The sequence below is a fragment of the Ammospiza nelsoni genome, chromosome 3 (genome assembly GCF_027579445.1).
Source record: "Ammospiza nelsoni isolate bAmmNel1 chromosome 3, bAmmNel1.pri, whole genome shotgun sequence".
Taxonomy (NCBI): Eukaryota; Metazoa; Chordata; class Aves; order Passeriformes; family Passerellidae; genus Ammospiza; species Ammospiza nelsoni.
The window spans coordinates 92,319,191-92,345,464 of NC_080635.1; the positions used below are offsets into that span (position 1 = coordinate 92,319,191).

At 38.1% G+C, this 26,274-nt stretch overlaps 1 protein-coding gene across 2 annotated transcripts in view; it reads left to right on the plus strand.

Moving 5' to 3' along the window:
- UBE3D (ubiquitin protein ligase E3D) overlaps window positions 1-22,629 on the plus strand; it is a 76,398-nt gene extending 53,769 nt beyond the window's left edge. For both annotated transcript variants that reach the window (XM_059467797.1, XM_059467796.1), the window contains one exon: window positions 21,704-22,629. In XM_059467797.1, the coding sequence (XP_059323780.1) occupies window positions 21,704-21,724 (21 nt within the window). In that variant the 3' untranslated portion in view covers window positions 21,725-22,629. The remainder of the gene's footprint in view (window positions 1-21,703) is intronic.
- Window positions 22,630-26,274: the final 3,645 nt, after the last annotated feature.

Consider the following 26,274-nt stretch of genomic DNA (forward strand, 5'->3'; position numbering starts at 1 on the left):
TAATAGCTCCACTGCTTTTGATACAAAGGAAGCTGGTTTACACATGGGAGTGTGTGGAGGTATCTCAGCCAATGCATTTTATAGAGCTGCTAAAATAAGATTTGGAATATTCCCGTGGGAGGAAAGAGAAGGGCAAAAGGGTGTGTAAGCATTAACACAACTTACTGAAATAAGGAGACTGTTTAGCATCCAATAGAAAGCTGTCATGCCTTGAGGTGAAATGTGGCAACCATTTAGCAATATGTAGAAAAACTTGCAGAAATCTGAAGATGCCGTAGCAGAGTGAGATCACAGGCAATGTTGGGTGGGCAGAATGTGATTGATGTTTGGACTTTTGCCAGGCATTTTTGGTTAAAGTTTCTTCATCTGTCTCCCAGAAGCCTGACAAGAAAAATAGGAAGTGATTCTGCCTTATGGAAGGAAAGAAAGAAAAAAATATTATTCCTAAAGAAAAAAACCTGTATTCCTATATAGCTAATGTAAACTATAAAAGCATGGTGTATAGAGAAAGAGACTATTTTAAAATACCAGTTCCCAGTCTCCATTATTTTTGTGAGCTATGGCACTGTAGATAAATGAAACCAGATCAGGGAGCTATATTTCTTCTGTTGCTTTTGGTGAGCTTGAATTTTATATGGAAAATAGAAGAAAAAAAAGTATTAAGCACCTTGCATGGAAAAGAATCTTGCCTGAAAATTTGTACAAATGAAGATGTTATTTTTAATTGTACTGACTGTTTTGGCTACTCAGTCCACTTCTAAGTTCTTCCAGAATGCATGGCATTTCTAAATATTTTCCTGAAAATGACTGAACGTTTTACTGTTCAGATGTTCTCACTTCCTGTGACTGGTACTGCTGACCCTTGTTCTGCTTCTTATCAATAACTGCATAATTCAGCTTTAAATAAAAGGTTTTCTTGCTGTTGATGCTCCAGTCTTTGTCATATTTCCTATTTTCATATGTCCCACCAAATTAAAAAAAGGCTATTATTGTGTAATGGGGGGTGACTAGCTAGCAGATTTCTATCTTTACTCACCAGAGAGCTTGCTGCTGACTTTATATTTCATGTTTTCATACAAAGTCTATTTCATTCATCATTTGCTAGATTTACAGAAGTTAAATTCTGTCTTGTTTCCCAGTTTGTTAACCATTTTGAGTTTTATGCGCTGATGAGTATTCATGTTACTTTCTCATTTTTATTAGATAGAAATTTGCTTTGTTTCCATGCCATTTATGAGCAGACAGCTCTTTAATTCTTGCACTTTTTCCCTGTTTAGACACTAACTTTTAATGCTTACCGTTACCTAATTGTATTTTCTTTTTTTCAGGTGTGGGAGGGGGGAACAACAGGGCTTTATATCCTTCTTTGTAGCAAAGTAGAATCAATTGTGCTTCTTTAACTTTAAAAAAAAGGTCTGCTGAACACACAGAAGCCTTCCTATCATATTTCAGTTTGCCTTCTCTGCTTGCACAGAAAGGAAATGCATTTTCAGCTGTATTTTTGTGGAGCAGTAGCTAATTACTAGTCAAATTAATCAGAAGTGTCTATTCTGCATGATTGTCCTGAGGATATATTCCTTTATGTGGCTGCTTTTCCTATTTTAAGGTAGGATGTATAATGTGACTAAATAATGTCTGTGAAACTTACTATATTCCGTTCTGTATGCTTCTATGTATCAGAGCTGTATTGCTCAATGCTAAGATTGATTTAGACCTACTGAGTCTTATTCTACATTTTTAGGCCACTCCGGTGTGAGGAGTTTGGGGAGAGACCGTTCTCCCATTTGCCTGATAATTACATTATCTTCTGAGGACTCTGCTCAACAAAGTTGTATCTACAACACTAGATTTAGATGAAGCAGAGCTCTGATTCCACCTGGAAATGACTGTGCTCCTGTAACTTAGTTAAAATGAGCTGTCAGAAGTGAGGCAGTGTTTATGTATTTTTTAGGTGTAGCTCAGAAGCTGGAGAAAACCCTGGTGACACTTCATAGCTAATCATTTTATGTAAGCCTTTCCTGCAAAGGCAGGGCATGCATTCCTAATACAAAACAATGAAGAAGTCAAGAGGGACTCTTTTACAACAATACTGATACTGGTTTAAGTACTAATACTTGCTAAAGTGCAGTGTCACTGTTGGATTATACTCCTTTCCCAGCCTACATTCTGATAATTTACAAAGCAACTGACTGCCTGATTAAATATTGCATATTTAATATGATTAAATATTCAATATGATTCCAGTATGATTCTCAAAACAACCCCATACTATTTTTTTACAACAAGGTAATCATCTTGAAGAAGATGCAAGCCACCAAAAAAGAATTTCATGTAAAGAAATTATCTTAATCTCACATCCTAATCTGTTTATGCAGAAGTGACTTGTCAGTCCAGTTTTCACAATTCCAATAAAAATTGCCAGGACTTTGGATTACCTAGAGTTCTCATTCAAATGAACAAATACTGAGTGGATTTAAAGTTAGGCAATCATTTGGGGTGTCCACTTGAAGACTTAGGAGCCTTTTCCTCATCTTGTAAGCTTAAAAATTCTAGTGGTGGTCCTTTAGTGGTGGCAGCTTTGCTTTAATTAGTTTGTGTGGTATTACAGAAATTCACCTGAAGCGTTTGTGGTGATAGCTCCACATTGTAGGCAAGGACCTGAACCTTTTGAAGTTAATATCAAAACTCTCTTTGGCTTCAGTGGTGCAGAACTGGCCTGCAAATGAATAAACCAGCCAGCTGGATATATTGTAGGGAAATAATTATTGCAGACTGTGAAAGTTCCTCATTAACACTATTGCATGTGAACTTTGCAAGGAAATGCTTGGAGCTAATCTCCAGTAGCTGTTTGTTAGACAACTGAATTAATAGCTGTGGCTGCTGGTTCATGCAGAGGGTTCTCTGTTGGGTTTTTTTGTCCTTTACTTGAAGACTTCAATCAGTATAAATGATTTAAAGGCCTCACTCCACTAGATGGGGAAAAGATGCTTGTAATGTAGTACTTGCTTACATTCTGCAGTTATTGATATGATATAATATTTTTACACTTGGGTAAGTATAGATTTTGAATAAAAGAATTTAATTAACACTGAATAAATGTTCCTCATAAGGGAAAAATTCTCTATTTCTATTTCATTAATGCTTCATGCTTCTAGCAGTTAACTAATTTAATTTTACTCCTGGTGTTCAAGGTCTGTGCTTTTCTTTCCTTCTTTTTTTTCAGTCTTTCTGTTTTTTAAACAGGCTTTATTTGTGCTTTATAGTTGGGAAAAAGAAGATCAGCCAGAGATAGAAGATAGGGAAAAGTGCAAAACATTTTTTCCTATGGCTGGACTTCGTGTAATGCACAGTGGACATGTATCTGTGACTGTGCATAAAAAATCTGTAATGTGAAAAAAATTACGTTTTTGGAAAGGTCTCTGAGATTTAAAGATTACAAGCCTCTATTTTAAAAAGCAAGCTAAGGGGCAGTTAATTCTTTTAAATCAGTAAAGGTAGGGAGGGTCAGTCACATTATATAAGTAACCCTTGCACATGGAAGCAACCATGCTCATTTAATTTGGCTTAGTAAGGCAATTTAAGGTTTTTGGATCAAAATCCCTTTTGAGAGTTGTTTTTAGTTGTATATGCAGCACAATAGAATTTTGTATAAGATGCCTAAATTCAGGATACAAAGTGAGTGAAATGAGGTGGCAGATGTTCAAAGTGAATAAAAAATATCTGTTCATGTTGTGTGTCAAGCAGCAAGGGGTTTAGTGAGAAGTCTAGGAGAATGATTGTTTTAGAAGTTTGAGGCAAGCAATTTTTCATTTTTATTTTTTCCACTCAGTACAGGTTTATTAAAGGTTTTCATGCAGAAATGTTAAGTGCCTGGTGTTGATCTTTGGTAGTTCTTAGTGTTTATCTTATAAAGCTGGTAAAATTTTTAAGAACTTCAGGTTATTTCTTTCAAACCTTAAGGTCATGCTGTGATCCTCAGCTTTGGAACATTTCTAACATGTTCTTGATAATCATCTTTCCACATTTCTACTAATTTATACTATTTTTCATTCACTGAACTTGGGGAAATGCTAAATTTTTTTTTATAATGCAGGCAATTGCAGTTCAACAGCATATTTTTTAGTGGCCTTGCCCTAAGGAAGATATTTTAAACAGTATTTTAGAAGTCTTAGAGCAGACCAATGTGCTGTAATAATTATACTTCAGTAATCCAAAGTGATGCCTCCAGGGAGATATCTCTCCAGTGTATACTTTGTTCATATATATTTATCCTTGATGTTAAAATTGAATTTAAAAAATAGGAAAAAGAATTGGAAGAAAGAATCTGAAAAATTGATTCTTCTTGAAGGTCATTAATGTTTTCTAAAAAAAAGTTCAAAATGAACATGAAAATGTCATTGTTAAAGAAATTGTTCTAGGTTTGTTTTGCATAATAAGATTTTTATCAGTACAAGAAACGGTCTCATAATAATAAAAGCTAATTGTTATTTTCCTCTGAAACTGGAAAGTATTCAGTGGCTGGGAAACAGACAAAGAAAAAGAGTGGGGGAGGAAAAGAAGCTTGAAGAGAATAATATGTACTATATGGAGCCATAAGCTGAAGGACAGATTCATACCATATTGTAGTATAAAGAGGTTGCAAAGGAGAAGGGGAGAAGAGAAGGCAACCAAAACTGCAAGATAAGGTTTAATTCAGAAGCATTTTCTGTCCATATTTGACTAAAGTATCTTTCAAATGAATGAAGGAGATTGATTTCTAAAAAGAAGCTTAGGCAGCAAAATTAAGAGGGAATGTGAAATTTGCAGTGTCTAAACCCCCCAAAAAGAGCAGAGTAGACAAAATCCAGTTTGTAAGTTTTACAAAACATTTGAACCATTTGTGTTCAAGGATGCCTTAGAACTACTGAACTTGGTTAGTTAGCTGGTTCACTTAAAAAATGCATGCAGCAGAAATACATTTAGAGTCACAGAGTCATTGAGGTTGGACATGACCTCTTGATATCTCCGTGTTAAAGCACAGACAACTAGAGCAGGTTACCCAGGACCACACTCAGTTGGGTTTTAAATACCTTCAAGGATGGAGATTCCACAGCCTCCCTGGGCAGCCTGTGCCAGTGTTGTACCCTCTTGCAGTCAAAGTGTTCAGAAGGAATTTCATGCTCTTTTATTTGTGCTTACTGCCTCTTGTCCTGTCAGTAGGCACTACTGGGAAGAGTCTGACTCTCTCATCTTCACTCTCTCCCATCAGGTATTTTTACACATTGATATGATCCCCCTGGACCTTCTCTTGTCCAGGCTGAACAGTCCCAGCTCTCAGCCTCTCCTCATAGGAAAGTCACTCCAATATCTTAGTCATCCTCATGGTCTCTTCTTAGCCTGTTCTTAGCCTTTTCCTCACTTCATTAAGTCCATATCTTTCTTGTACTGGGGAGCCCAGACCTGGACTCACCAGTCCGGATGTGACCTTACCAGTGCTGATTTGGGTGAGGGATGAGTTCCCTCAACTTGCTAGCAGCACTTTTCCTGATGCAGATGTGTGTCCACTATGTTCTGTTACCTGGTCCTTCTTCACGAAGGGCGAGTCTTCCCTGCTGGTCTCAGAGGCCTGGGATTCTTGCAGGCTGATGATCAGCAAAGATTGAGGCAAAAAGGACATTGAGTACCTCAGCCTTTTAGTGTCTTTTGTCAGCAGGGCCTCGGGCACCGTGCAGGCTGATGCTGAGCTACTCACTGCTTGTGTGTCTCTGAGAGCCTGCAAGGAGCTGCCTCCTGCCTCACTCGCTTCTCACCCTCTGCTGACATGGTTTGCTGTCCATGGTGGTGGCTGTTGTTGCAGTCAGCTGTTTAACTAGGAACCCAAAGAAGCCATTCAATTTCTGAGGTGTAGGGTTGATTGCACCTCTTAGATGTTGCTCTGGGTCTCTGCTGTGATGGATAGGTCAGGAGTGAATATTGGTTTGATGGTAGTCTCTAAATAACTGCATTATCCCAGCCCAATGAGACAAGCAGTCCCTACGTATCCCATACACTTGTGCAGTTAATGGCTTTGTCTGACACCAGTGTTTTAACAGATATTTCATTTTTGAAATGGGTTTTATTTCAGCCAGTTATCCAGGGTGCTGTCAAAGAAGCCCATGTGTGAGCTGTGCTTTGCAGTGATAAATGAGTACAACTTGTATCATAATCTGTTTTTTTTTTTGCTTGGATCCCTTTTCAGAATGTGATGGGTGGCCTACTTTTATGGGGATGAAATATTATTTTCCTGTTCTTTTGTGACATAATGGGTCTTGTAAACAGTTGCATAGTGTTTTGGAGTAGGTGGCATTATTAGGATGGTTATTAGTTATTTTGGGGATGCTGATACATCAACTCTTTATTTGTCTCTTGAATCTTCGTCATTTTTGCTAATTATAGTTGGTCTTGAGGGGAATCAGCTTCCTAAGAGTAACACACAGTGTTTCTGGAGTGTGTTCAGGTGACAACTGGTTTATGTCACCTAATTCCATGTTCACAACCCCCAGATTATTTCACAGTTCTCTGGTGGGCATATGCTAATGTTGCTACCTACACTCCTATTTGGGAGCAAGCTTCCAAATCCCTTTGCCCTGAAAGGAAGTAAGTTCCTTTCTCTTCTGTTTCCAGGCTTATTGAGCAAACTTGTTCTTTTCTTTCTGCTTTAAGAATTTTTGGTGTCTTTTTCCTGCTGATTGATGTATTTCCTCTGTTCTATCAATTGCATTTTTTTTAAAATCAAATATAAACTCTTCAGCAGATTCTGTGATTACTCATACATCAGTTATCTGGAACTGAGAAGATCTTGTGCAGATTTTTTTTCTGGTTGACTATTTTGCTTACCTGAGAAAGACTCCCTCCCATCTTTTTTTTCCTTTGTCTTCTCTTCTCCCTACCTGCTGGCTCCTGAAAATTGGAAACATGAGAGGCCTTGTCTGAGCATTGGATTAAGAGCCAGGAAATCCTTACTCTTTCCATGACTCATTGTGTGTGTCCTTGGGCAATCTGTTACTATTACAGCTAAAAGCTGTGCATAGCACTTGGCTGAAAAATTAAAAGCATGATCCAAGGAGATTATTTCAAATTTCAGTCAAAGTGGGGCAAATTTCAATCAAAAGTGACAAAAAAGGGAGGCTGAAGAAAGTGAGTATGGGGGGAAACAGTTTGTTTATGAGCTCCATAAAATGGTTATGAAGGGAGATAGGTAATGCTCACAGGAATTTCTATCTTGTTAATACTTTGCTTCTGTCACAGGGCAAGCATATGCTGTGGTAGTAGATGCATACACATTCCTCAGTTTCAGAGCTGATATGTTTTTATTAGAAATGAAATGGGTAAATAAGAGTGATGGAAGAGGAGAGGGTGCACTGTTCAATAGATGCACCTGCACTCTACTTTTTAAATCCAGCACTCTGAAGGTTTTCTTGGGAGATTGGTTTGGTGGTTGTGTTTAAATGTGTGCAAATGCCTGAGTTTTTCCTGTTTACTTAATTTTTGTCACATTTCACATCTTTAAGGATGTGAACTCTTCCTCACAATTCAGAAGTAACAGAGATCTGTGGGGAGTGGAAAGGTCTGGGGCTTCTAAGCAGGATCACCTGGAGGTCAGAGAAGACATATGGAATCATTTACCTGTATTTTCCATGATAAATCAGACATGAAAATAACTTCAGGAAGTAACAGAATATGATATGATGGTATGATATGATGTTATGGAAAGCTGCCTTCTGTATCCTGTTTCCTTATGTGACTTCTCTGTATAAAGCTGAATATGGTGAAAAGCTGCCTATGGAACCTGCTGCTTCCAGAGTGTGTTTGCAGATGTTTTAATACCATGTCCATTCAGTGTTCATTCACATGACTCTGCCTATACCTTTATTTTGACTGTTTTAATGATCTGAACATCAGCTCCCATTGCTTTGGTATTGAGGGTGGAATTTTCTATTCAGCAGCAACCTATCTAATCTAATCTAAGCCTTTCCATCTCCCCCAGCCTCTTGTGCATGTAACCTTGTCTCTTCCTTCTGCCTCTTTGGCATTATCCAGTGACTATGCAGATGTGCCAACACAGTGGGGAGGAAGTTTGCAAGAGCATTTGGTTATTGCTTAACCTTCCACCAAAGAAATGCATATGAAATACATTAATGAAGGCTGCTGGGGTCCATGTATAATCTTTGATATTGGTGAAAGTGAATGCTTTATATATTTTTTTCCTTCATCTTCTTGGTTTGTGCTTTTATTGCAGCCATATCCTCTTCCAAAAAATGCTGTGCTTGGGATAAGTGTTTGGCTTTGAATAATTAAATGCCTGTATGAGGGGTTTACTCCTGTTTTTGAATAGTCATGGTTAATTGAGAAGAACAGTATCAGGGCTCTGAGATTGAGAACTTCCAGTGATGCTGCAGTATGCAACAGGTCATTGTTGCAAAAGGTCAGTCCTGTCCCTGCAGTGGAAGTTGCTGTGCCGGTGAGGGGTCAGTCTGACCTCTGCTTTGGAGTGTTAACTTGCATTTCCCACTCTTGCTGCTCTTCTGACATGCTGGGATAGGAATCTGATGGAGAGACTGGTTCAGAAAGGGTTTTGGTCTGGATTCTGTGCTATCACATGTTTATCCTAGCTTCTGTGAGCAGTTTTTACTTCACAGACTCACAGTAATTGGTCTGGTTTATATCTGGGACCTCATGGAATTCTTGTATTTCATCAAATTTAGTCCTGTTGTTGCAGATAACATTATGGATCATCAATGGGTCAACCTCTGTCTTAAGATGCCCCTGGTTCCTTGTACAGCCCTTCCTTTTTTGAAAGCAAATTAACTTTCAATTGTCATTAATTGATGCATTCATCAAAATTTTCCAAATCTGTCCTGATAGAGAGTAAGTATTTAAAATTGTCTGGTGCCTATCAGAGGCAGGAATCCAAAAGCTATTTATGAGTCTAGGTTTGACTCCTATAAGCACTTCACCACATGAATTGCCTCCCCTGGACAATAGAGGTGTTCCAATGTGTGTACAGAATCAAAGATCCACTTTGATTCAAAGTTCAACTTTGGAATAACCATGTTATTGTTGAGGAAGTCATTAGAATCAAAAGGACGAGGAAGTTTGTCTCTGGCCAAAATTGTTTTCTCGGTATTTTTTTCAAAGAGAATTCTCTGTCATAACTTGTTTTAAAATCTTTCTTACTCTCTTGCTAATTTAATAAAATTCTCTCTCACGGGTGACTACTGACAAGAAATACTTAGAAAGGATGCAATTTAAATGTACTGAAGTCAAAGTTAATTGCATTAAACCTTCTTAAAATGCAAGAATCATATAATACCAGGAAAACAAACATCTAGCATGCAGAAATTACATTACTACATTCCTTCTCTCAGTTGTTCTACAGACACGCTTTTTCATAATGAAATACATAAGGGACTTGAATATAGTTTAGACAACCATTTTAATTTCTTACAATGTTCTCAGTCAAACTTTTGACATTTAAGGTTCAATCATGCTGAGAGTTGCCAGAGCTGAGGGCTCATGCTGCCCATGGAGAGCCTTCCTGGTATCTCCATAGTTAAATTTTATTTATTTTATACACCATGTCCTACTCTCACAAGAATGTGGCAATAAACATAGTAGTAACAAACCTCATACATCTTTCAACAGCTACTTCCCCACAGATCTTTGCTTTTAAAAATCTTCACTTTATTTACTTTTACTTTAGTATGAATTAATAGTAAACCTTGATGAAAAGAGGTTTAACTTGCAGGATTGATGTTTGAGCACAGTCTGCTTTCAAAAAAACAAACTACTTGAAAGCTTTTATCTTCAATTATCTTATTGCTACAGGAAAAATATTCTGAAAATGGTAAATACCGTATTTTCTTATGAAGCTTCAAGGTCAGTAATGGTTCTTTTTACCAAGAAAACATGTTTTCATGAGTTTGAACCTTAAAATGGGTGGTTTCAGCTCTTTTTCTAGTTGCAGCTGGCAAAAGAATGTGCTGAATCCCTAGAAATAAAAATCAGTTTGACCTAGTAACGGCTATAGGGATCTTAGAGACCAGAAATGCACACTGTAAAAATACCTGATATAATTTAGGAGCTCAAATCTCACTGAGAGTGGCCTTAAAATCCTACATCCTTTAGAGGCTTTGAAAATGTTTTATTACCCAGCCAGTATTAAGCAGTATTTACTGAATGCTTGGCCATTTAATAGGCATCATGAGATTTTACAGGAACAGGGTGACCTGGGACCAAAGGACAGCCCTGCTCAGACTCTGTTCCCCTGGGAATGAATCATAATAGGAGAAGATGTTTTCTGAAATATCCCTTCATTATTGTGGTTTTGTTTTCTTCTGTGTGTCTCTCTGTTTCACAGGATAGAAATGAATGCCTTATATATTTTTTTCCCTTCATCTTCTTGGTTTGTGCTTTTATTGTAGCCATATCATCTTCCAAACACCTGTTCCTGTTTTAACTCAGTCCTAATCTCTTGCCAAAAGCTGAACTCTGGTAGGAACGCAGTAGTCCCAATAAGGTGTTAAAAATAAAATAGTAGTTGATACTTAAATACCCATTTATATACACAAACAAATTAATCCTCATACCTCATGCAGGGAGGTATTTATTCTCACTCCAGTTTTAATTGCCAGGAAGCAAAGAGAGAATTTAAGCAGCTAATTTTCCTGAACTTGCTTTTTTTTCCATGAAGTTTTCAAAAGATAATCTAATGAAGAGATGTGTTCAACCTATCTAGTTTCAAAGTGTTACATAACCATGCCATATTCTCCTTTAATCTCCTATACTGTTTTCTTTAGAGTTATGGTTCAGATTGCATGTAAAAATAAAGATTGTGTGTAAATGTGAGCATATAACCAATCTCTCAATAAAAGATATAATTTATTTCTATTCTCTAATGCACCCATTTTTTGTCATGTTCCCTCTGCCCCACATCCTACTGGTATTTCAAATCATATGTTTGGTAACATTTGGGTTTGGTATGTTGAGAAATGGGTGTGCACACAAGAGATGGCCATGTCTGGCACTGTGGCAACACTGAGTATGTGACAAGATATCCCAGAAGTTTCAGCATGGCATCACAGTGTGCTCTGCTCCTGTAGCATTTGCTGAGGGAGACTCTTAGAAAGCCAGTTTACATCTATGTACTGGTTTCTATGACATAACTGACTATAAACATTGCAGGATATGAAGAGGGTAGACTATTTCTTGGCTTTCAGGGTTTGGTAGATTTTCTTTTTAGATAAGAAATGTAACAGTTTAGAGACAAAAGCAAAATAAAACTGCAATTATACCCTCCAGGCCATCAGCAAGTAGAGTATTAACCAAAGTAGTTGGCTTGTTTCCTTGTGGCCTCTCTGTTGTAAAGCACCTTACCACAGTAGTATTTAATAAATCTTTTCCTAACAATCTGTTTGAAGGCAGAGCATGAGACCTCTGGTGCTGCTCTATAATTTTCTGTGTCAGTTTTACCTGTCTATTGGGTTTTCTAAGGCATTTCAGTGTAAGAGATGAGAAGGTTGTCTTATGATTGGCCTCACACAGACTCTGAACAGGGACCTAAATTTGGACAAAAAGAGAAAGACCGATTTTCATTAAATTAAAGTTCAAAGATGCATTGACCTACAACATTAATATCTAATATCTCTGGCATCTTGCCATCATTAGAATCCAGGAGATAACTGTATTGCTTTTACACTGGGAGTTAAGGAGAGTGGGAGGGAAGCCCAAATAATTTCTTTAGTTGATGCCTGCATGATAGCCTTGGTAACGCACCCCAATTGTATCTCTTTTATTTAGTGCAAATGCTTGCCTACACTTCAGTTCGTAGCAAGATATACTGCTTTCTCCTCCTTTCTTCTTAGATTTCCTGTTCAGTTCCTCTTTATCTTTGCACCATGCTTCTTCTAGACCTGAAATAATCTTAGCCTGCTGTTTTACTCCTATAAAGGGCAAGGAAGTTGAGGAGAGAAAAAAGACAAGAAACATAAGCAAGGAAAGGTATCTCCAGCCAGGCCCTGAAGGGGATTCTGACTTCTAGATTTTACCTGCTGCTGCAGCTGGGAAACAAATAACTATTTTTGTAGTAATCTTTTCCTGGAGAAACTGTGAGCAAGACTTTATCTTCTACTGCAGTATATCTGACATTGTGCAGGTTGGAGGTAAATCCTGATGAAAGGTGTGTTGTGTGTGTTTAAAGGAGAAGGATTGATTAGGAGTAGTGGTTAAAAATAGGAGAAAGACAATTGGAGTTACTGTGAGGAATGATTCAATAAGAGGGAGTAATAGAGAAAATGTTAGTTTATGGCGAGGGGATCATTTGAGCTTGAAAATGAAGCTGGTAATAGAAAAATATTCATTTTTCTGGTTTGTATGATGCAGCCCTTGAAAGTCACCTTTATGTTTTAGAGTGTGCTACAGCATTTCATGTCTAAAAGGAGAGGAAAAGACACATTTTCCAGCTTTGAATCCAGCTGTGTTACAGTGTAATAAAGACAATAAAGACCTGAAACCACTTCTTCTCTTTCACATATGTTAGCACTTCCCTCTCTTTAAGACATAGTAGCATTGAAATAGAGTACAAGGGTATTTTGGTGAGATAGGGTGCTTCATAAATTTTGTTGCAGAGAATACCACCTAAGAGCATCTAATTGAGAGCAACACCCATGCAAATGACCAGAACATCCCACATCTGGGTAAGCCAGCATCTAATCAAAGATGTAAGTGCATTGTGTGCTGTGAAACACACCTGACATGCACCATACTTTATCAGCTTAATTTTGAGACAGGAGAATCACTGTTTAAGAGAGGTTATGTGGCCACTTAGCTCACCCTATTTATTCTCTCTGGATTAGGTACAATTCACTTGCTTCATGGTCAACAAAATAAATTCATATATTTCTCTTTTTAGCCCTTTGTTTTATAAGACAGCAGACTGTTCAGAGTGCCTTGTTCAGGGCTTTTTTCATCCTCATCTTCAATGCAGAAATACTATAAAAAGATGCAGCTGCTGGATGCCACAGCAGCATCAGTGTGTCAGTTCTTTCCCTTTCTGGGGAAGATACAGCAGGATATTATTGATTCTGATCAGTTGAAGCAGATTCCCAAGAGTACAGAGAAATCTAGTGGCATGAGAGCTGCAGAAACAGAGTTAAGGCTCAGAGTGACATGGCTTTCAGGGAATCATGCAGGAGCCAGTCCTGCCGTGACAGCAGCCTGTGAGTGTGGAATGGCCCACTGGAGAGCAGGGGAGACAGACCCACCCTCCTCCAATTCAGCCTCATGACACACCTTTCAGCAAGGCTGAGAAGTTTTTAGAAACTGCATCATATGTTTAAATTTGGACTGTCAGGCATTAATTTCTTCACGTCTCTAGCTTTAGGATGCAGCTAGCATGCAGTTAATTGACACAGCAGCTTGCAGTGCCTTGTTTGTTTTAGGTTAACCTGTGTTTCACAACTGCCGTGAATATATGTGCTTAAACAAATGTTTTTCTGCAGCAGTTTAAAACCACTTGATGCAGAAATGTGCTGCTCTGACTGCATGATTAGTTTTAAGTTTGGAGTCTGGTGACTACTACAGTAAAAACCAAACTTCTTCTGGTGTTGACTAAGAAAATCCCAAATTCTATGAGGTTTTTTAGCTCAGTTTGCTTTGTATCAGTAATTGCAATGTAACATTAGTACCCCAATTACACACTCTGTTATGGTTTACATTCAAGAAAGTGTGTGTAAGACTAGCAAAGGTAAATAATACTGCTATTTCTGTGCCCGTCTTAATGATGGGTACCTCAAGAAATAACATCTGCCATGGAAATAAAAATAGTACAAGCTAATGAGGAAGAGTTGGCAGGAAACAAAATAAAGCCATGAAGTTTTATGGCTCCTAGATGTAAAGAAACAAAAAGATTAATAGCCATCTCATCCTGAAATAAAACAAACTCAAAAAAACTTTTCCTTTTTTCCCACGAAGAACTATTTGATCTAAAATGTTAAAGAATTGCTTGTCTTCATATCAGCTAAAAACATGCAGAAATTTATTTTCTACTGTTTTTGCAACTGCCAGTGGTTTTCTCTCTAAAGCTTTGGCAAGTTTCATCATGCAACTGTTAACAATAGCAGAGTGATAGCTTGCAGCAGACATGTACAGCCTGGTACTCTTAAGAGGAATCTCTTGCTTTTTCTAATTTATCTCTGTCACATTTCAAATCTAGCTTCATTATTATAAGAAATGAATACTTTAGGAAGGATTAGGTTGAAAGAATGCATGCTGATTTATAGATGGGTTTATTTCTTAAATCCTGGAGGCACATTATCAGATTGAGAAATCATATTTAAAGATGGAAACCCTTGCTTTTGTTGAAATGAATTCCACTAGAAATTGAATGAAAGTAATCTAATTCTCTTTCTGCTTGGTTGTTTTGGGTGTATTTCACATTTTCTCCAGCTTGGACAGAAGTGATTTATCTGAGTGGTATTCTAATCAGTTTCTTCCTGCAATGAAGACTGGAAAGCCCAGAGATGTACAGTGCCTTTCACATTGTACAGTGGAGGACTTACCTTTCCCCAGCCTTCTGGGAGTTCTGGGGAATATCACTCTTCAGATGATAGGTCTGCTGAAGCCAGGCCCTTCCCAGCTTTCATTGCCACCTCTGTTCCTCTCCTTCTGTGGTAGCATTGCACTGACCAAAATTATGTTTCTTGTAAGACCTTAAAGCTGTTTGAAGCACATACTCAATGAGATGTGAAATTCCCTGCAGATGTCTGCTAAAGAATAACCTTGACATCCTGTGGAGTGAGTGAGGTAAAGAGTCCTTCACAGAATGCCCCCTCCTCCCTACCCAAACCTGAGCCCTGTAGGGGTTAGTGGGTCAGACTGCAAAGCCACCATTCCACATCCCTTTGTTCTTCAACCCAATTTGCAGGGTTTTAGTTTGCTGGGATAGCATGGTTCCACAATCTGTGCTTCCTTATTGCCTTCATGACATGGTCCTGCAGCGCAGTGCTGCTGTGTTTGTCTGAGAGGGTATGCCAGATGTACTTTAGTTTCTTTGAAACTTGAGCATGATAGTGATAGTCTTGAACACTTTTTAGATTGACCCTACACATTAGTTTTGTTATTTCATTAAATATTTTAAGCTTGGCTTGTACAACTGTATCTGTTTTGTCAATCTGTAGTATTGTTTTAGTGACCTTTTCAAGGGACTTGTATTCTTCTAGAGACTTTTTTTTCAAAAATTTTTGTTTCTATAGTAAAATACTTAAGACATACCAACCTAGTGATATGAAGTTATGGTGCTTTGAACACAGGCTGATGTTCCCTTGGTTTTCTTAGACCAAAAATGTAAAGGAAGGGTAATTAGATGAAACACTTTTTCGTGTTCTGGTGATTACTCAAAACCAGACTTCTCACTGCATGGCATTTAAAGCATGTTGGGAAACTTTCCCTGTGTGAGAGAACATAAAACAATTATTGTTGACGTGCTGTGTGAAGTGGCTGCCATTGATGGGCTGTGGAGGGGATATTAGAGCAGCCAAGCCTGCTTACATGACCTCCATGCCATAGGAGAAACAGGCACTGAGTGACCCAAGGTTCAGCTATTATCACAAGAGCCTGGAGTACAGAAGGAAAAGAACTAACCATCAGTGTAACAGAGACACCTTTGCTGCTGGAGCATAGCCAGTGAGTTTGCAGGCTACCAGGAGGCCCTGTGAGGCAAGTACATAGTGTGCTGTCAAGGTAGGATCATCTCAATGATTGATGGGTTCCATCTTCTTGGAGGTCTTTTCCAACCATAATGATTCTGTCTCTGGCTCTTCTTATTCTTCTAGTAGTGAACATGCTGCTTTACTCTCCAATTTCCTCTAAAAATGCCTTTGCTCTCCCCAAAAGCTACCCCAGAGATCTTGGGGTAATATGCAACAGCTTGGTAACATTCAAGGCTGGAAAAGACAGCTGCTTTTTTATGGGTCTCTGGATTCAGTGAGAGCAAGTGTAAATATAGCAGTTAATGTTCTCTCACGTCTCTGCTCATCTAATGCCATCTGCTTTGTGTCCATTCATTCACACTGGTGCCAAATGTATTTCTGGAACAGAGTATTTGTGCATCTGCAGGCTTGATCCCAGATTGTTAGGTGAGAACAAATATATAAACTGTATGGTGTGGGTAGGCAGGTGAACTCTTAAGATTTAATGTGGCTATTTATAATCAGCTATTGCCAGTAGTTGCTAATCCACAGGGTAATGGTAACAGTTATAAGTTGTCACTGCTTCTGGTGGTGGTGCAGGAATGGAAGGAGCAGTTTCCCCTCTGGGAAAGACCTTATCCCTTTGTCTGCTCTGTCCCTTTTCAGCACCTGTGGCCATGCCAAACTTCTCACAGAGTTTATCAGAAATCAAATATTTATAGAGCTGGGACCTAGGACCTAGGCATGGTGCAGATGCTTTAATCCTCCCACTCGTTGATCTGTCATTATTTTACAGGAGTGAGAAATGTGTCAGGCAGGGTTATGGCCTTCTCTGTCTGTTTATGCACATTGTCCCTGTAGTGGCATTAGTGCATTATTAAATATGGGGATAAGGGATATGTAGGTTCAGTTATACTCACACAAACATGTTTATATCACTTTCTCTGAGTCTTTTTCCAAGGTGTAAGTGTACTCTATGTACAGGGCATCTTGACTGCAATATAATTGCAACCACACAAGCAGTTGTACTTGCTGTAGTTGTTAAGGCTTAAGCCATAACACTTAGCACTAGCCGTAACATTTGTAGCAATACAAATCTGGATGAATTAGACTGGTCTGAGGCTTTGAGTATATGTTATCTTTCAAATCCAGCTGTACATGTGGAAAATACCACTATCCTCAGCTTTTCACTCTCATTTCCACCAGAGATTTGTCTGTCCCCTGTGATCTTCCAGCAGAATTTGTGCAAGCCCTCCCTTTCTTGTTTCTAGGATAAACCCATCCATTTAATACAGACCAGAGGGCAGAGTTTGGTGTAACAGTCTGATTTCACCAGACAGGAGGAAAAACTCTGAAGTGGTCTTTTGTGGGGATAGAGAAATAGTAACTTGCAGCAGAGAGATACCATGAGCCTGTGAGATTAGTATCATCCAGCACAGCTGGATCTAGGAGCAGAGGTCTGCCCACAGCTGTCCTTGTCTTTTTGGGAAGGTTATTCTCTTCCTGTGCACATGGATAGCATGGCATTGCTTGATTACCTGTCAGCCTTGAGTGGAAATAAATACAGCGTTTGATGTTGATTGTAGGCTGTAGCCTTGCTGGTGTGTAATCAGCGTTTCCTCTGCAGTCGTTTCATCACGCCTGATTTCACACTAGCACATGGGCAGGATTAAAGCATGGGTATCTGTCTATGTACAGACTGTCTCTTGCAGTAGAAATGATTTGAGATAGCCATGGAACTTGTGTTCTTCTAAAACACGATGTAGCATTATGAACTGGGCATAGTAGTGTTTAAAAATTGGCCTAATGTTCAAAGAAGACAACAGTAAAATGTCTTTTATACATTTAAACTTGAGGTTTGAGCTGGTGGTGGTTTTTTATTATTTGTTGTGCAGTGGAAAAAGCCACAGCAGTCATATTTTAGGAAGCATTCAGAGATTTAATTTTTTCTGCTGAAACTGAAGCATACATAACTACTTCCAACCCACTATTTTCCTTTATAATTATGCAGAAGTAAACTGAAGTACAATTCCCTCTCTAAAACTAAAGAGAAATTCTGTATCTTCTACATACTTTTATTTAGCTCTTAGGAGAGATATAGGTATTTAAAATCCTTCATTGTCAGCTTTGAGAGACATACATAGGGATTTTTATGCACCATTCACTTGGACTCCTTAAAAGAGAGCAACATAAGAACAGTTTCAAAACTTGTGTTACAACATGGGAATGCAGCTTTTGTCTTATTATTTCCTGTTTTGTGGAAGTAAGAATCTGGCTCCTTGGATGGTTCTTAGAGCTGATTCAAAGATTGAACTTCTTTTTCCTTGCTTAGATGATTTGCAGATTGCATTTCTTTAAAATATGTTGTTTAGCTGCTTCTCTCATGCTCCTGCTTCTCTTACAGCAGTCATCCACTCTGCCTGCTCACCTAGTGTTAGCACTTGGTAGAAGAGATTTCTTTTCACCAGCTTCAGCCGTCTGGAACCACCTTCTTTTATCTCTAAATTCGTTAGGTCTCCATAGTTTAAAAAATATTTTAAGAAGTTGCAACTGTTTTCTTTCACCTTTTACTCCTCGGTGTTTGGACATATTTCACTTGACCAGGTTGCTAATGGCAAGTGGAGTTTGAATTAGATAATCTTTATGGGTGTCTTCCACCCCAAACCATTCTATGATTTTTCTGAGAAAGCCAAGAGAGCACATCTTCTAAAACTGAGCATCAGTACCTGGATTTCTTAACTTGTCCTGACTCCGAGAGATTTTTAACAAAGCTGATGCTGCTTTATTGTTTACTGAAGGAGTAATCTGAGCACTTCAAGAAGGGGACAATATGCTGAGGTAAGGTCAGTAAAAAAACTGATTAGAACTGACTTTTATTCTGAATTTAGTAATAAGCCTTTGTGGATGAGATGACTGTTCAACACATTGTTTTTCTTTCAAAATCCTCTCATAGCAGTGAAATACTGGATGTGCAGACTGCTGAAAGCATTGCTACTAAAGCTGGAAGAAGCAAGTAGTTGTCTGTCTTGTAGAGAATGTATCCTAATAGATGGAAAACTGGGGAAAAACCACATAGTTCCATTTCTCCAACCTATAGTAATTCATTTGTTATGTAAAACACATAATTTACTGCTGTTTAGATATCCAACTGCATCTACAGTAACAGTATAATAAAGGAATATTTTATAAGGTTTATATTGAACTTTGGATGGATAAGGTGAAACTTCTTCAGTGGTTTTGTTTCAGTTGATTTTGTTTGGAAGTACTTTGGTGGGTTGCAGTTGGTTTTTAAACAGCTTGATTTGCATTTTTTTTTGCTGGTATGTCAGCTGTAGGAATGATCTAATATGCTCTTTTCATTCACATTGGTAGTAAATATAAACACAGACAGTAATAATTTATTGCTTTCGTTGCTTTTCAGTTTATTGGGCAGTAGGAGAGCCTAGCAGTCTAGGGAAGCATTATGTTGCAAATAACTCTCTCAAAGGAGAAGAAAAGTGTATTTCATGCATTATAAAATATAGCAAGCAGTCAAATTAAACAAATATATCCACTCTAATGGCACTTCAAAACTGTGTAGCAAAGGAGTCTGCAATCTCAGGTAGAAAAATCTGCTTAAAATTTTGAGTCTTGTGTATTGAGATGGTTATTGCTTTTCTTGATTCTTCTATTTTTTTTCCTTGCAATGCAAGGACAAATCTCTCGCACTGTTAATGTCACTGTGAGTTTTGTCTTTGATTTGACTGGTGCCAGGGTTTCATCTGTAGCCTGTATAACTTATGACTCTTCCACAGAGCTAAAATTTTACATTTGCTCATAATTATGTCTCTATTCATCTGAGCAACTAAGTCATGAGAAAGGTGACAAGCATATTGATTTTGCTTTCAATTTTTGTCTTTGAGGATGGGAATCTTTGGCATAGTGGATAAATTTCCCTATATGTTGAGTAGTCTCTAACTTTTGCAACACCCCTTGGTTGAGCTGACAGAAATTATTTTGATATAGCAGCTTACTGCTAGAAAATGCTGATGAAGCTGGAAAAAAACACTTTATGGGCATATGTCAGTGTGGTGAGATTCGCATGGGAAAGGCAGGCCAATTTCCACCCTTGGCCTGCCAGCTGATTGTTGGCATGGTTTTCCTATAGACACTTCTGAAAATTTATGTTCTTTAAATCATAGAATGGTTTGGGTTGGAAGGGACCTCAGAGATCATCTCATTCCAGCCTCCCACCACAGGCAGGTTCACCTCCCACTCAAATGGTTGCTCAAAGCCCCATCCAGCCTAGCCTAGAGTACTTCCAGGGATGGGGCATCCACAATTTCTCTGGGCAACCTGTTCCAATGCCTCACTATCCTTATAATAAAGAATCTCTTCCTTCTGTTTAATATAAGACATGAAATTTTTTGTTTCTGAATTTTAGTTCCAGTTCGGAAGAAGAAAAGAATGATTTGGAAATGTGGGAGATTTCAGGGATCTCAGTTGTGTTGCCTGTACAAACTCTTCCATGCAGTAACTGCAGTGTTCTACTGGGTTATTGCTGTTAGTTTTGGAGTAGCAAAAGAGTGTTCAGGAAGTGAGTTTGCATGGGGTTTTTTTTTCTATTCTTAACCAAGAATTGTTGTCATGTCCCATTTATGCCTTGTAGATGTGTTATTTAGACATGAATCCTTTGTGTCACTGATTCTCTGAGAACCATCTTAGATTTGTTAAAAATGTTTTGTTTTGTTTTGTTTTGTTTTTTTTTACATCCTTTATAGCAGACATATAACTCTCTTAAACATACTTTGGGCACAGTATCCAAAAGGAGTGTTTTAGCTCTGTTTTATCCTCTGTTCTGAATACTCAGTGATACTTTATGCTTGCATTTAATTCCTTCTGGTTGATCATGCTTCATGACTTCTTTTGTCACAGCATCAAGTAGAGTGGTGGTGGTTGAGGGTCATCTCTGAAAATCCAGACTTGTAATTGATGGTAATTTTAATCTTCACTTAAGTGACTGTTGAAAGCTCTTGCAGAGAACAAAGAGGAAGTGTCTGTCTCAGAAGTTCTTTTCTTGTATGTTTTTCATCAGACAGGAGGAATAGGTTGTATCTTTTCAGAAGACAGTTGTGTAACCTGGTGGTCATTTTTCTTTCTTCTTGCATTTTTGCGAAGGCATCTGTACATCTGTTTTTCTGTTTTTTGTGATCAACAAGAAATATGTGAAGCAATCTCCTTATCAGATATTAATCTGGATGTGTCATTTCCAGTCAGCTAACTTAACTTTCTGCATTAGTATACTGCATATCCTGAAGAAAGCTAAACAAAACCAAAACCATACAGGAGAAACTGCTGCATGCATGTGACCAAGAACAAATGAGTTTGGGACATCAGAGATCCTATAGATCACTTGTATTTGATAGATCACCTTCCCTCTAAATAGCTGTTAGGCAGTGCACTTAGGGCAGTAAAGAGAAGAGGTACATCATTTGCTATCTTCTGATCATATACAAGTATTTGTCTTCTCCCCTCTGGTAAGATTTTGGTTATTTCAAAATGTAAGACATTTTTCTTTATGACTTTGGACTTCTCATTGTGACTTTGGAATCAGGATTTGACTTAGAGTAACAGCACTATACACAGTTCAAATAAACTAATATTCAGACAAAACTGGGAATGTATCAAAGATTTAATCTAAGCAAGTTTCAAAATACTGTCAAATAGCCTTTGAAGTTAGATGAAATAGATACACATTCTTTGTTATTCTGGGGGAAGAAAACATTTTAGTTCTACAATGCAGGCAGTGCTTGAGCAAAAAAAGAAAGGTTGGGAATTTTTGGGGACATGTTAGGTAGAGAAGAGGTGGAGGCAGTACATCCTCTGTTTTCTGATTGCACTAGTGTGTCATTAAATAAAAAGATTATTATAATGTATCGTTTCTATTGATACAAAGAAGCATCTTTGTTTTACCTGCAGTGTTGAAATTAATCACAGTATTTTTTTGCTTCCTTTTATAGGTTGCCTTTTTGAAGATGTGAAGAACGAAGATACCTGTGTTGAAAACTGTTGTTAGTTTTATTTTCAGGAGAAAAGTGTACAGATAACTTCCAATAGTGGGACTTTTAGAAGAAAATCCCCAGGCAATACAAAAGAAAATGAGGTGGGGTGGGTGGGTGTATTTTTCATATCTGAATGTGTTTCAAAACCAAAGACTTGACTTTTGAATCCAGTGCATTCTTAGATGTCATTGGAAGAGTGACTTACCTGTCACTCCTGTGACATCCAGCTGGGGTGACTATTATCATGTCTTCACTGCTAAAAGGAAATTCCCTGTGTATCTTGTACTACCTTTACCAGTGTTTGATAGCAATGTATATATCCTTAGGAAAGTTCACAACTGGCAGTGAATGTTTTAAAATGTCATGGATACTAATGTGAGTTCTTCACCTTCTTTGTTCTGGTGAAGTTAGAGGTCCAACTTTAAAATATAAAATCTGTTTTTTGTAAAACTTACATGTTTATCATGTATATTGTTTCTGCATTAAGGTTTGCCTCTCTGCTTGAGACTGAAGGAAGACAGTTTCTGCATACATCATATGATGTATGTTTTGAAGAATCAAGGTTTTATGGTTATTTGGAATAATAATTATTATTATTTCAAGGAAAGTTAACATGCCCTTTACTCATTAAATGATCCTAACATAGGAAGTGATCCTACAAAGTGTTGGACACCTTGATTTTATACATCCAAAGACAAGGAGCTGAGGCCTCACAGCACCACTCTGGATATAATTTCTCTGTTATTATTTTCATTTTCAGTATTGAAGGAAGAACAAAATTATTCTGACTTTTGTATTCAGGGACTAAATTATCTAGCTCCAAGATATTTTGTCTATGCACCAATGTTGAGTCATTTTATGAATAAAATATTTTTTCTAAATTAGTTTGCCATTTGTTCTGCTTAATTTCTGTGACAGCTTCAGCTTCCCATGATGCCTTGAGAAGGCTGACCTAGAACAAAGGCTAGACAGAGTTAAAGAATAAAGTAGATATTTATTAAAAGGCTTTGATGGATACACCTTGGGCAGTACAAGAGCCTGGCCAGGGCTACACCCAGCATGAACCCAAAATGGTCACCGGTCCAAAAAAATGGATGACCTGTCACAAGGTCTCACACTTTCGTAAGTTTTTGTTCATTTGCATATTGGGGTTAATTGTCCGATTACACCTTCAGATTATGAAGTCCCATCCTTCTTGTTTGCTCTCTTCAGTCCACCGGTGTTTATGCTCTTGGGCCTGAAACTTGTATAGGTTGTCCTTGGTCTCAAGCTAGAAAAGGAATTGTTTTGTCCACCTACTCTGTGAAGAGAGCTTACTCACACTTAATATGAAGCTCAGAACTACACCCCTAGGCAGCACAGAGTCTGGAAAAAATGAATGCTAAAACTTAAGGCATCATTTCTCTTCTTCAGAGGCTTGACAAGGCCTTTACCTTGTCGAGTCTCTTTTTAAGTGTCTGCTAATAATAGGTACTTAGTAACAGATAAGTAACTATAGTAAACAACTAAAAATAACAAACATCTAAAAATAATTTATGTCTAACAACAGGTAAATACCTAAGTATCTAAGTATGACTGAGCGATTTGCAGAAGGAAATCATTCATACCACACCAAAATATTCCATCTTTAAAATATTTTTCAGCCTATGGTGCTGTGATTTGTGGCTCCAATGGTGGCTCCAACATCCACATTTTCACAATAGCTGAACTTTCTGTTATTTCACACTCTGCACTCACTTTCCCCAGTAAAGAGGGGCAAGAACTTAGCGGGGGGACACACAGCAGGGACAGCTGATCTGAATTGGCCAGGGGGATATCCTGTACCATACAGCATCAAACACAGCAGTGAAAGTGGTGGTAGAGGAAGAAAGGGGGCGAGGGGTGTCTTCCAAGTTTGTGGCTGCTCAGAGAATACGTGAGCATTGGTCTGTTTGTGGGAGGTGATGAGTTACTGCCTTTGCATTGCTTGGTTCCATTTCTGTTTGATTTTTTTTCCCTCTTCCTTTATTAAACTGTTTTTCAATTCTCAGATTTTCTTGCTTTTTTCTTCCTGTTCTCTTCCTGTTCCTGGGAAAGGAACGTGGGCATGAGTGATGTTGGCTTGCTTACCTGCTGGCCAGAGTTGACCCACCACAATTGCAAGTAAAGTTGTGAAATTCCCAAAATAAAAAGAATTAATCTCTCTGTTCAAGCTGGCCTCCCATTTGGGGACATTTTCCTTCTCAATGTTCTCAGTGATCACAGTTGCCTGTCTGTGTCGGGCAATTTGACACATTTAGTGTCATTTTTCCCTTTCTTTGATTTTAGCTCTGAGACCTCTACTGACGTTTAACTAGTGAAATTACTGGAAAATATCAGACCACATATGATAATATATAATTGTCTCTGATGTCTTTCCATTTGAAAATAGATTAATTTGGCCATGTTCAGAAAACAAATGCTCGTGTGCTCTCCAGGTACCCGGCAATACATTATTCAGAACTCCTGTTTCTGAAGACAACTTTATTGGACCTTTTTTCTCCCCTCCTATTTTTTATGTCACATTTCCTACTGAGCCAGTAGTGCATTTGAGGTTTGACAGGTTCATTTGTCACTTTCTTGAAATCTCTCTGCTTTATAAAAGCAAAACTTGGCCTTTATTATCTTTGCAGTGAACCATGGGCCCTTATAAAAAATGGACTTATATTCAGAAAGACTGTTGAGCTCCCCTCTCACTTCTTCTTTGACCCTTGCCTCTCCTGCTCTTGCCTCCATTTCTCCCTCTGTTAAATAGCAGAGTTTTTTTTTTTTTTTTTTTTTTTTTGTTTGCTTATTAACATCAGCATTTGGAGAAGTAGTGTAATTGCAAAGTACAATCAGTTACTGTGTTATTTGCTTTGCATCCAGAATTAGTGGTACATCATAGTCTAGCTTAAATACCATGTTGGGATACTACCATAACAGAAAGTTTGTTTAGTTTTGAAGTGTGCAGACAGTAGCTCCATGAAGATGGAGAAGCAAGAACCAAGATAGGGGCTAGCCTAGAAGCTGGGCCCTTACAAAACATTTGGTCCTTATTGCTTGCCCTCTCTCTCCAGCATTTTTATCTTCTTCGGTCTGCATTTCTCACTGCAGAAGCTATCTTAGTTTTTGCTTTCTGTAGTTCCACACATGATGTTAGTCTTGAAGTAATAATAACTAACCAATGATCACCACCTGCATTAACTGAGATGCGCTTCCTTTCCTAATGCAGGTACCAAATACTGTGGGGCACCAAGAAGATATTAAAAATGTTAGCTTTAATTCTTGTATGTTATTAGATTATAAAGCTGGCTATTGCTGTGGTGCAGAAAGCATGCCTGTCTGTCAGACCAGTACTGTACTTGCCATTAGCAACAGCAGACAGCAATATTGTTGCTGTCATTAATGGGTCATGAGGCAATTGCATTTGTGTAGGGCTTGCTATTACTTGTTAAAAAGAGTGGCCATTTAACTGGAATAGTAAATTGGCATACCAGATTGAGTCCCAGTGGGGCTCTTTTAATTCCAAAATTAGGGTGGCTTTCTTGCTTCATTTAAACCCCTGCTAGAGTAGGTTAGGATAAACTGAATAATAATAACAAATAATAATCAGAGAGCTGTACTGGCCTTACCCTGTGAGTTGGAGGGCAAGTTCTAGTTTGCCTCCATCTTACTTTTCTATGTAGAGAAACTTTTGTAAATAAGGAACAGCTTTAATTGAAATTTACAATAGATGATTCTGCTCTCAAACATACTGGGTTTAAATGCAAATGATTCCCAGTAATTTTCTTTTTGTTTTGCTGCCTTCATCTTCGTTCCTCTCAAACATCACTTTGTGGTTTCAATTTTAGACCTTATGTGCTATCATTCCTCTCCTAGCTGACTGCTCTCCATTATAAATGACAGATGACTTGTTTGAGGTACTGCTTTAGCTCATCAACCTCATTCCTTTTGGTTTTCCTCCATGGGATTTTGCTACCATTGAATCACTGTCAAAGAAGCACTACAAAATCTGCAGATGAGCAAATTATAGAGACATTAAGCAACTCTTGTCTTTTGAAACAACTTCAGTTTATTCATTCAGAGCAGGCTGAGTTGCCTCATAGCAGATGCCAGGGAGCATTTTGCAATGAATATCAGGAATTCTGCAGGTCCCCATGAAAATGGCTCAGTAGCAACATCTGTGCCTTCGAATACCTGAGTGGGACTATGGGTGTTGAATAGCATGACATTTTTGTTGCTGTGGATAGCAATGGTTGGGTCCAGGTCCCACAGTTCTGTGGTTCTGTGTGTTTGGCTGGTGTTCTCTAAACACGGCAGTAGTGCTATTGTCTCACTGCCACAGGCTTTATTCCCAGCTAGGTGACTTACACATGGATTGTGCAGGTCAGTTCTGTGTTCTTAGTGATAGATACTACTTCTACCCTCTTATATTCAGTGATAATATAAATATCTATCAATTTGCCCATGTAAATAGTAGAAAACTTTTTATTTCAAAATATTAAACATCTATAAGTCTATATTATGTG